This window comes from Triticum dicoccoides, chromosome 6B (genome assembly GCF_002162155.2).
Source record: "Triticum dicoccoides isolate Atlit2015 ecotype Zavitan chromosome 6B, WEW_v2.0, whole genome shotgun sequence".
Classification (NCBI taxonomy): Eukaryota; Viridiplantae; Streptophyta; class Magnoliopsida; order Poales; family Poaceae; genus Triticum; species Triticum dicoccoides.
Window position 1 is genome coordinate 149,612,591 of NC_041391.1, and position 12,518 is coordinate 149,625,108.

Sequence of the window (12,518 nt, forward strand, 5' to 3'; positions counted from 1 at the left end):
GCGCCTTTGTGTGTAGCATTTATACCAATGCGTGAGCTGGCGTTCTCATTTGGACAGGAATAGCCCTCCGACTGCTTGGGCTACTTTTGTCCAAAGCAGCTTATCCGCACTATATTTCGGAATCTATGCAAAAATCTATGCGCATTAGAATATGGAATGGAGGGAGTATTTTTCTGGAATTTGCTGTTCATTCCAAGCTCATATGAGCTTTGGAGTAGAAAGGGACTTTCACACCCGCAGGGTACTCATGCTTCCTATTCCTTATTCCTACAGCAGCAGCCCGGCTGTATTTAAATGATTTAAGTACTCTGACGCACAGGGGACGCACATCGTCAGTCCAAGGACATCAACCAAACGCACATAGCCTCGCCAGGCAATATTTTCAATCATCTCAGGCTCAATCCAGGCAGTCCATTTCTCCAGGCACGGTGTTTAGGTATCCAACCAAACAGGCCCTACAGGCGACATATATACCCCTCCCCAGACCAGATTTAGATGTACAAACCAGTTTATTCCTCTACTCATCAAATGGTTAAAGAAAATCTATATGGCTACCAGATCTCCACCACGTAACCCGGCCAAAGAGAAGGAAGATGGTACTACTTCTTGCCCGCGCCCAGCACTCGGCAGCGGTACTCGCCGAGCGCCCAGATGGGGAAGATGTTCCGATACTGGGAGTAGCTGATCATGCAGTTCTTGTTGAAGACTCCCATGATCTCCTGTTAAATGCGACAAAAAACAAATTTAGATCATATAACGCTTGAGCTTCCCTAGCACTGTATCAAATATCATGCAAAAAGACGAGCAATTCCTACCTATTCAATGGGATGTTTTAGACTGTCCAAAGAGACATGCAAAAAGATCACAAGTATTGTTGCGGATTCTGGTGGGGAGGTGATAAAAAGAAAATGCATTGGAAAAAGTGCAGGACATAGCTATCCCAAAATGTGAGGGGATTTTGGCCTAGTTAATCAAGCCATGTTGGCTAAACAAGGGTGGAGGCTATTGACCAACCCTGACTCGCTTTGTGCATAGGTGCTCAAAGGCCGATATTATCATGATTCAGATTTCTTGGCAGCAACAAAAAAGAGGAACTCCTCTCATACTTACATGGAAGAGAATCCCTGAAACTAGGGCTGATTAAACATGTGGGGGATGGTCCTAGTATTAACATATGGGAGGACCCTTGGATACCCTCTATGGCTATCGTCCAATTATTCGGTTACCAGGGGATACAGTCACTAAGGTGGAGGAGCTTATTGATCTTCAGAATAATAGTTTGGATCTTAATGTCTTCGAAGCAAACTTTGCAGCACCTGATGTTCAGGCTATTGCTAAAACACCAATAGTGACTGGGGTGAAGATTGTTCGGCCTGGGCGTTGGTGAGGAATGCTAATTTTTCTGTTCGGTTGGTGTATAAAATTCTGAGCACAAGTATGACACATTCCTATGAACCATCTTCTTCAGGCACGGCAGGAAATGCCTTCTGGAACAAACTATGGAAACTGTCGGTACCACCAAGAGTCAGGAACTTTTGGTGGAGAGTTATAAGAGGATTTGTGCCATGTAAATCTGTTCTGCTCACCAGATACATAGAAAAAATCCCATTCTGCGACCTATGTTGCAAGGAGGAAACTATAACCCATGCTCTGTTAGAATGCACGGGCGAGACTCTTCTGGAAGGAGATGAAGACCATGATGCATATACAAATCCCAGTGCTACATCCGCAATCGTGAGCTTCAGATTTGATTGAAGACAACTGGGATCAGACCAATTTGTATGCATTGTATTGTGCGGCTGCTGGGAGGTTTGGTCTGAAAGGAATGCTCGTACTCACGACGAGAAGGGCCGATCAGTTCAAGCTTCTGTTCAGTGGGCGCTTGGTAATGGCGTTGATTTAAAACAGCAGGTGAAGTTACTCGCCCTGCGGTGACAGGGAGGAAGCTTGCTGGCAAGCACCGGAACAAGGGACACTGAAAATCAATGTGGATGCGGCATTTCTTGAGCAGGCAGGCTGTGGAAGCACAGGGCTGGTGGTCCGAGATTCAGAGGGCAACCTAATTCGAGCGCAGGCCTTGTGGTATCGATTTGCATCAAGTGCTCAAACTATGGAGCTATACACTATCCAGGACGGGATTCAACTAGCCAAAGAATGGGCCACTCCAGGATATGTGTTGAAATTGATACTAAAGAGATGGTTAAGATGTACAACTCTGAATTTTCAGAGAGAGCAGCGGATGCAGCTGTTTGCCATGAAATCAAAGAACTTTTGGGAGGGTTTATGAGCCATGGTCTGGTGTTTGTGCAAAGGGAAGCCAATGAAGCAGCCCACCGGTGTGCAAAGCAAGCCACAGAAGAGAGGAAATGTTTGTGGATTAACTATATGTCTTCTTTCTTAGTTAGTTGTATTCAGCTACCGTGTAATCCTCCTAATTGAGTAATAAAGCTCTTGATTCGCAAAAGAAAAGGTTTTCTCTGGTCAAATAGTAGTTACGTTTCGCTGCACTGGTTTGAACTGCCTTCACATGCACAGCTGTGTTTATTACTAAAATGTTTTCCTTTGGATCTAGAGAAATTTTGTATGTTGAGAAACCATGAGATGGTGGTGAAGCATTTATGACTTACTTGCTGAGGAAATTCCCCATCCTCTGATTGTAAGTTTATCAAAACCTTCGCTGCTCGATGCAGAGGCGTCGGATCTCTCTCAGCCTGTACCCAAACGAGATTTTAAGAACCATCGTGAATGAACACATCATATGGTACTACCACAATCCACAGGTAACTGTAAACACACCTGTCCTGCGTCAATTAGAGTCAGCATGGCCCAGCCAGTGTTGACAGCGTGAGTATGCTTCCCTTCAAGATTGGTGTAAACCTAATTGAATGGAAGTCAAAACATGATTATTGGTTAGTAAAACTTCCTTATGGTCCCCAGGAAGACGATGTGCATCTAAAGATCAAGATGCAAGAATACCATGCTTTACAGGGCATGCAGTCATGAACGGTGAAAGCAGGAAAAAGAGCAAATGACTCTTTAGATGAAAAAGAGAGTTTTATATCAGGTTGTCGTCCATTACGTTGACTCATATGTAACAGTATTAACATTAATTCTAATAGAATGGCATACAATATTTATCACAGCACACTGACGATGAAGATTGGAATATAGAGATGCAATCCAGTATTCCAGTAAACAAGATTGCAAGTATATACAAAACTAGGTAGAAATGAATCTACCTGATCTTGAGATGACAGATAGCTTTCTCCCCAGCCACCGAAAGGAAGCTCTTTTGACATCAGAAAGTCACATGCCTTTCTGATTGCAGGACTGCTCTTGAAGGTTCGACCTGCAGCTATTAGGCCCTTCACTCCGAACCATGTGCCATAGGTGAAGCACACAGCCCAAGAGCCGTACCTGTAGGAAAACAGATATAGAACGACGCAGTGTTATATGCATGTATTACTTGTATTCTTCTACATGGTGTCTGAAAACTAACCAGGAACCGTCTTTTCTTTGAATGCTCTCAATGTAACAAGCAGCTTTGTTGATACAGTTATCTACATCTTTCCTGCGGTGCCCAGGATAGAGCTTTTTAAATGATGTCAGGGCCTGAATTGCGGCTGAGGTACATTCCACATACCTGACACCAATAGAGTATTTTTTTTTTCAGTTTGTCTCTCTATGGCAAGCAGCATAAAAATTGACAAGTTATTGCATCTTACGGGTAATCAATCACAATATCTCCGAAGGTCTCGGCAGGGTTGATAAGCTGAACAGTTTAACAAACAATCAGATGGAAGAATTTTCGTAAATCAATAAGAAAGATTATATGACTAATGATTGGTTGTAGTTTTCAAACAAAGGAAACATCGGTCCAGTAAACCTGTATTAATTCAATATGGATTTTTTAATGGATGTACCTGTCCTCTTTGACTTGATATTTAATGATTCAAATTAGGCAATTACTTCATGAAGCACGCAACTTAAGAGCAACCTCCTAGTTGTAATGGTAGCACAACAACAAACAAATGAGGCAGGTACATACCTCAAGCCAGGCATAAGACCTTTGGAGTTCATATGTTGCCAAGCCACCATTTTCATTCTGTAAAGATTAAAACAAATTTGTTAAAATGGCACGTCTCAAAATAATGTTTTACATATAATGCAAAAAAAAATACATAGAAGAGAACTGCTGGGAACAAAACTTTGGAGACTTTGAAATACAGGTTTCTTCCTTTTGAAGGAGTCTAGTCCACAACAGTTTTATATACGTTATCCCTGGGGCAATAATCTGGTGGAGCTACCAAGGCAACCAAAATTTTCATAGCAAAGTCCAATTTGCAACTACACAGTATCCATTAATCCACTGCTCCACTTTGGTTTTGAAGTGAATACAGCAAGGGAGAGCCCTGGTGTTCAGTAAATAACACCACTTTACTAATACAGTGTTGCCTTATGATCTGTGCAATTTAGCAGAAGATAGAAATACTACCCGATATTAATCAACAGCTTAGCAGTACTTATCCTGAAGGCCGAAAGCACTTGCAGATAAAATACCTTGTGCGATATAACCAAACTGCAGCTTTGTAAAATATCAAAATTTTACCATTTCACAGTAATGTACTGATAGCAAAAAAGCACTTGCAGATAGAATTATCCTATATGACAAAACCTATCTGATGCTTTATAGTATATACTAGCAACCATCCACATGCAATGCACATTCTAGCCATATATATTACAAAAATAGGGCGTACCCAGTGCTGAAAGCGCCCACAAAAGGTGGGAAGTGGGGAAGGGAATTTCTAGACAGCCTTACCCTTGCATAATAATTCTGCAGGGAATTTCTTGCCATATATATTGCATAGAATAAAATATATCCATATATGTAGAAACCCAAATTTATAATGTAAGTGTACAGTATTGAAATTATTTTTCACCATGTACATTACTCAAAGGAAGAAAGGCTAAGCACTAACCATACACTAAACGGTAAGCTACAAACGTACAACTAAAATAGACGATCCATTATTATTTATGAACTATCGATCAAATAGACCATTATTAGAGGAGAGAATAAGGGATAAGGTTCCAAGTAAAATTCTCAACCCTTGGATCTGTGAGATGAAGATCATAAATATTAAGAATGGCTAAGATTGTTTGGATCAAACTCTAACTCATACTTTTCATATTTGCATAGATATAGATATATAAAAAAGTAACAATTCACTACTCCTAGACTGAGTGGTCACATGACATGAGAGAGAGATATCGACCCTCTTCTAGGCAAACTGATACAATAGTTACAACTAACACAATCTAAAAGTTTGAATGCATTTACCATCCAAGACATCAAACAATTGACAGCATCATATAGTCTGTTAACTTCCACTGGTTCGCCCACTATTTCTGGAGAAATCTTTGATAGCAATAATGAGGCCTGAAGGTAAAAGAAAATTCAACAATTAAACTATTTAAAACAAATGGTTATGCATATGAGAACTTGGCAATTGACACAACATACCAGCAGCTAAAAACCAAATCTTATACATATGAGAGCCAGAATGATTCTTATTCCGTATGGTGCAAGAATAAAAATTCCTAGATTTCAAACAGGACAAAGTTTTAACTTTGAAGGTAGCTCCTTGTTGGTAACACTGACGGCCTAACTCACCTTTAGTCCTTCTGCAGTGCAATCTGATATAGGCCAACCATGATCAGCTGTAGAAAAGGGCCATGCACCTTTAGATATGTGACGGTACCAGTAACTCAGATCTCCAGGGCAGTCATCAACAACCTTTCATATAATAGCAACAGGTAAGTACTAAGTACTGAAATGTACTTAACCGTTTCTTTTTTGTTAAGTAAAATGCACTTCAAGTGTTGACTGATAAACAAATAGCCATGTGACATGTACCTGAGAGTTCTTAATGTAATCATGTGCCAGCTTAAGAGTGGGAGCAAACTCTTCAATGAGGTCAGTGGCCGCAATAGCTTGAACTGCAAAAGCTGTGTCCCAGAGCTGGCTGCCATTATAACCCTACAGTGGACAGAAATTGGATCAATTATGATCAAAGAGAAAGAAAAGCTAATGATGGACTGGTATAAGCAGAAAATCCGGTTACTAACCGAGTACAAAAAAACAACTTTCCAGTTCCATGTAAAGACAGTAAGACATAGACAAATAGCTGTCTCCTATCGTAGCAGCTGCCTTAGTGAAAAGTAAATGAATGAAGTAAATAAAAACTCATTACCTGCATCTTCATGCCATCTTCAGCAACCCATAAGTAATCATATATTCTTGGAATGTGTAGCTTGAATGCTTCTGAGTTTGGATCTTCAATCCAGCAAGCAAGCATATTTAATACCTGCACATAAATTTATTCAATAATCAGTTGAACAGTATGATTTTTTTTTTGAGAATATATTAAACTTATCTAGACATTATTAAGGTTTAAACTCCTGGTATGTAAGTTCACAAGCTTTGAACAAGAAATCATAGAATATGAGGATTCTTTCTCCACTAAATCAGCAAGATAGGGAGAAGTGAACAAAATGAACACATGTCCCAAACTAAAGAAATCGTCATATATATTAAGGTACTAAGAACAATTTCCGATTTAAAAATATTATGAATTGGAGCAGAAATGAAATAAACCCCTGTAAAGCTTCACAAACCATTCAAATAATGCTTGTTTGTAACTTCTGTGCGCTTTACAGAGGATTATGGTTTAGCATTACTGAACACTATGGTTTGCATTAGGGGACACTAGCTTGGCATTAGAGGATACTGTCCACAAGTCCTTCAGCCCTTGTGACATAGAAGTGTACATGTTTTAAAACCAAAGGGCAAACCCGCAATATATAATCGTGGCATATGGTATGACATGAAGTAACAATAGGTGAACTTGCTGCTGCAATTGTGGTCAATTACAAGGCTGTAGATAGAAATATCTTTAGTTCTCACATGCGATTTGGGCACAGGTACTGCTACAGTACAGTGGCTGGACAATCAGGCCAGCAAAACCAGAAAGTTTAAAGAGGCATGCATGAAATAAAGCACTGCAGTTATTATGTTTCCATCTTACAAGACGAAAGGATCATCCTGATGCTTGAAGCAAGAAAAAGACAAAAGGCGGATCAGCAGGCAAGCATATTCTTCAAATTACCTTGTTCACAGGACCAATGCAAATGTATCGAGTGTTCTCATCTTCATAATGAACATGCTGCATGACATGGTTCAAAGATTTCTCTCTCAGTTTGTTCCCAGGCCAGTGCATCATAACAGGTTCGACAAATTTATGGAGAGTGGCCCATAAGATATCTTGTATGAGTGGATGTGGGTAGTACAGATCTTCCTACAATAAAGCACAAGAAAAACCCTTCAAAGAACAATCTTAATCATTAGATCCTAAATAGACATCATGCAGATAAAGAAAGATAAATAGGGCAGCTTAGGCTTCTATAAATTTCAAAGATTAACTATATATCTATAATTACTTCCCCTTCCGCTAAGACCAGTAATCTATGATCTATTCTTTGAAGGAAAAGGGAATACTCTCAATGGTGAAGATGCTATTGATTGCGAACCCATATAGGCTATTTGTAAAGAGGAATGGGAAAAAAATCACGGAAAACCGGACTATTATACAATACTTACTATCTTATGTAACACAGCGGGATTATTTCACTACTATGTTTACACAAGCAATAACGGTAAATGCACCAGAATTCTTGAAGAATATTCAAATACCACAAAGAGCCAGCTACATTAAGATAATTATGTTAATTGAGTCTGCAATTATGAAGCAAGCACAAATGAGAGGGAACCGTGCTCTTCAGGCGGCTATGGTATCCCAATCTATTGTGTTTTCAGATGTTATCACCTATTGAATCATGAGTTATAACTAGCACAACAAAACGCTTTGACCACATTCACATGGAAGATGCACCGCAATCAGTCTTTCTCCTGCACCAGGCAGTGTACGATAGCAACTTACAAGCATGAAAATCTGGGAATACAAGGCAATCCCCATCAAGCTTGCAGGCTGCTTATATCAAAGCCTCCGAACCAAGGACTAGTAAACTATTCAGTGGTACAACGAATATTTCTGAAACTGTATTTCATATTCATGGCCCATACTGCTATTCAAATCAAAATGGCTATGTCAACTCATTATGTTGGCAATGGGACTTCTTAAAGACCCTGTACTTTGGCAATGAGGTTTCTTAAAGACTTTGTACCTTGGCTATGGGTCATCTTAAAGACTCTTTCCTAGAGTGAGGACCACATTGGCACAAGTAGATCTACTTAGGATTTTTCCATTAACTCTGGCTCATCCTGGCCCATAAGAAATTTGCCTCGCACACATCAACATTACTAAGAAAGATTGAGATAAGCAAACCTTAGCACAGAGATTGCGAGCACTGTCCCAATCAACCTCGCTGTAGGGGACTTTGAAGAGTTCATTTCTTAGTTCCAATATAATTGGTGTAATTTGGCCGACAAACCTCTTTCCATAAACGTAGCACATGGGTAGATAGACCATTCTGCAGTGACACCACATTCGACCTGCACGATAGCGTCAGGCATATCAGCAAGACATAACCAACATCGAAGATCAAAGCAATTAATGCTGGCATAGTGCAAAAAAGAACCTGGGTGGACTGGCAGGCAATACGGCAACATCCATATTTCCGGTGGCAGTGGATTGTTACCAGACCAATCAAATACACCAAGTACCTTAAATAAGTCAGGGAATTAGGAGGAATTCCTTAGGCCATAGCCAGATTGTGCAAAATGGAAGCAGCCTTCATAGAGAGGAAAAAATGTTAATTCCATACCGCAAGCCAAAACTTTCCCCATGATGTTATATAAGTTGCTCCCCCATGGTCTAAAATCCAGTTTCGACCTTTCTCCATAGCTCCATCTCCACTATCTGGGCCCTCACCAAGCAATCTCAAAGAAACATAGGTCAAGGCTGAGCCAAACATGGTGCTTGGACCCTCAATGTGTAATCCCCAACCTCCATCTTCATTCTACACACAATCACCAAAAAAATTATTTACTTTATCCACTGTGAGATGGCACAGCTGGCAAATAGATCCTTGCCTGATGATTATAGAGATATCGACGGATCTCCTTTTGATGTTCTGATGATAAAACAGTGTTCAGTGCTCCAGTAACATGTAGCATTATAAGCTGAATAGAAGATAAAATGCAGTGAGTAAGTTTCCATATGACATAAACAAGTTTTTAAATGAAATGTCAAGCCAGGGGAAGTACCAATCCTGGCATAAGGAACATAGGACCCCCATAATCCCCAGGCCAGTGTCCATCGTGTGCCTGGAGAGTAGAAAAGGTGCTGAGCGCCCTTTTCAAAGTGGTCGATACGGCTTCCTCCGTGACATCTTCATTCTCCCCCAGCTTGATAGCAGGAAGATCCAACTTAAGTGGATTTTCTTTTGCAAGCTGCAGTACATACAAGAGCACGAACGCTTTAGAAGCTACGGAGATATTCCAAGTAGAAAAACACCCTAGTTTTAGTAGTACAAAGAATCCACAGGCAAGTTGAACTGAAGTGGTAGAACAAAAAGGAAAAGAATCCACAGGAAAATATCACTATTCCAGCGTCAAGAATTGGTCTGCCCTGTTGCTAAATAGTACTGTTAACAAGCTGCAGTACACTATAAATTGTGCTTCTGGTCTTAACTCTTAACCCAGTCCTGAAAAGTATCGACCATCTCTGTGGTAATTGGGTTAAAAACCTTTTAACCTGAAGGTAAGGGAAATGACTCTAGTGGAGATAACAGCGATACCGTGTCCTTCCTTCTACCACACGCAACACAAGCATGTCATCAATCAACATCATAGACCTTCTGATCACAAGTGCTGTTATAAATGGCGATAGCTACCGTTCAGCTGAACGTTGCTTAAATCGAGTCTGCTACAGGATACACTCTCCTCGCTTGCTCTTTGGGGTTGCTTGGTAGTACACAGCTGTAGTACACCTGGAAATTTCCTGGTTCCTATTAACGGAAAGAAAGAACTGCAGGAGTCATGCCTCTCGTTCAGAGAACCAAGCGCCCAGCGTCAGTCAGCACACTTGCCGATCGCGTGCACTGTACTGTGCTTCTGGTGGGCATTAAAAGCTGAAGTAGGAGCAGTTGGCAACGGGAAAGGGGGGCCGTGCCCGTGCCCATCCGGAGAGTGGCTCTTGCGTCTCGGATATTCATCGTAGTATATACGTATGCAAGATCGGATCTCAGCATACTCGCTGCGCATTAAAACCTTTGCCAAGTGGTGTAGGAGAGACTTGACAGTATGATGCCGCAATCTTCCTTTCCTTAGAAATGTTGCAGCATATAGTATATTATACTGTACTCTCGCTGCGCATTAAACTCGTTTTGAAGGGTAAGGCGGCTCGCTGCTGCCTTGATTGAGCAGTACGCGACGACGACTATTTCGGGCGGCCTCGTCCAGGTGAGAAAAATGTAGCTACGGTAGGAAAAAAAAAACTGCGGGGCTTCGCCGTCACGGAGCCAGCCGGAATCGTGGCATGCAGGGCAGGGCAGCGGCGACCGAGGGGGAGGGGCGGGAGGGGGCATTGGATTCGTCGGGTCACCTGGATGCGCATGGGGAGGTCGGCGCTGTGCTTGAGCTGGTGGCGGCGCGCGGTGAACTCCCGGCGCGCGGCGTCGACGGCGGCGAGGGCGTCGGGGTCGTCGGCGGCGGCGTCGAACTCCCAGACCTGGCGGCCGACGTGCGCGTTCTTGGTGCGCAGCCAGGGGTCGGCCCCGCCCTCCGCGATCTTCAGCCGCCACATCCCTCCGGCCCCGGCGACCAACCGAACAGTACTGCGCAACCGCCGCCGGCACTAGCAGCAGGAGGAGCAGAGGGTGAGGGCGGAGCAGGACAAATGGGCAATGGCGAGATCTGCCGGCCCGATCCGGCGAAGGATTTGTTAGTGGGGGTTTCGGATCGCGCGGGGCGGGGCGGGGCTGGAGTGGGGTTTGGACGGGAGCGCGCGGTGCGGCGACGTGGCGTGGGACGTCTCTCGCCCCCTCTATCTCTTTCTCGGCAGTGGCTTTTTGGCTCAACGCCTGCAGGCTCTCTGACCCGCTCGTGGAGGGGAGAGAGGGGAGAGGGGGGTTGGGGTTTTGTGGGCAGGTGGTGGAGCGTGATAGGTGTCAGCGTCCTGGTAGTACCGTGATGCCGTCCGATCTGTTCCGCGTCGACGACGTCCAGCTCATCGTCCAACCAGTACCACTAGTCTCTCTCCTCTCTTTTTTTGTGCGGAGACGCATCGCTGCCCATCCTTGGGCATCCCGGTATCCCCTCCTTTGCTAGCTGGTCATAGCGGGGAGTGTGAAACATGACAAAGCTGACCCTTTAGGCCAACTCCACCGCGCGACCTCAAACAGACGTCCGTTTTATCCGGATTCTGTCCGTTTGGGCATGGGGATGGGGTCATGTCCGGGTCTGTCCTGAGATGTGGTGGCCGTGCGCCCAGCGCGCCACCGCATCCTTTTACCCCATCCTGTCCGCGTCCATTTAAGGCCAACTCCACCGCGCGACCCTATCTTGTCCGGCCTCATCCGTTTGGGGCAAAACGGACAAAGCAGGCGGCCCAGCGCGCGACGGCCCGGACCCATCTGGTCCGTTTTGTTTTCGGGCCGACCCATTTCGAGCGCAAACTTGTGCCGGGTTTGGGTCGCGGCGGACAGCGAACGGACGCTTCGAGCGTCCGCGTCGGGGCCGCGTGGTAGGCGGCCACCTACCTCCCACCCGCCAACATAAATGTGCACGGGCAGGTGGCCCCACCTGTCATCCGCGCAGCTCCTGGTCGTCGTCCTTCTTAAATGGGAAGCCGTGGACCGGTCGTCGTCCACACTTCCCACTCCGGCCCCTCTCTGCCCCCTCGAAACCCGACACCCTCAAAACCCTAAACCGCTCCCTGTCAGGTGGTAGGTGCGACATATGCCAACGGATGGCTTATCATTGTGGGAGCCAGTAAGACATCGCCGGTGCCTGGAAACGGGATGAGGCGAAGACATGCACGCCGGCGGATCTTACCCAGGTTGGGGGCTCTCCGTGGAGATAATACCCCTACTCTTGCTTTGCGGGGTCTCCGCGTGATCACTAGATCGATAAGAAGCTACAAGAGGCTCCTTGAGCTGTTCGGTGGGAGGAGGAAGAAGGGCAAGGCTAGCTCTCTTCTCTCCCTATGGTAGTGTCTAGAACTCTATCAGATCAACCCTTTGCATGGGTGCCCCGGGGGGTTTATATAGGCCTACCCCCCGGGGGTACAATGGTAATCCGGCTGGGCGCGGGCCCTAGCCGTCAGTGTCTGTGGCCGCCGGCTTCTCCGCCGGCCGCTGGGGTCCGCCGACTGGTGGGTCCCGCCGGCTGCCGGGTCATTGAACGACAGGCCGGCCCCACCGCTTGGGGGTCTTGCCGGGGGCTGGTTACTGTTGCCTTGCCTCTGATGACGAGGGCTTTGTCGTGGTAAGCA

The 12,518-nt window shown here is 44.6% G+C and overlaps 1 protein-coding gene across 1 annotated transcript; it reads right to left on the reverse strand.

Annotated features, from left to right (window-relative positions):
- Window positions 1–332: 332 nt before the first annotated feature.
- On the reverse strand, window positions 333–11,107 carry LOC119325416 (cycloartenol synthase). The gene is made up of 18 exons (XM_037599170.1): window positions 10,629–11,107; window positions 9,290–9,475; window positions 9,116–9,205; window positions 8,848–9,042; window positions 8,662–8,746; window positions 8,409–8,575; window positions 7,173–7,361; window positions 6,258–6,371; window positions 5,921–6,043; window positions 5,678–5,800; window positions 5,345–5,443; window positions 4,049–4,105; window positions 3,726–3,772; window positions 3,500–3,643; window positions 3,240–3,417; window positions 2,797–2,877; window positions 2,628–2,711; window positions 333–719 (listed from the first exon to the last, which is right to left on the reverse strand). Exons 1-18 carry the CDS (start codon window positions 10,827–10,829, stop codon window positions 600–602), a joined length of 2,283 nt encoding a protein of 760 aa, XP_037455067.1. The 5' UTR covers window positions 10,830–11,107; the 3' UTR covers window positions 333–599.
- Between the last annotated feature and the right edge of the window lie 1,411 nt (window positions 11,108–12,518).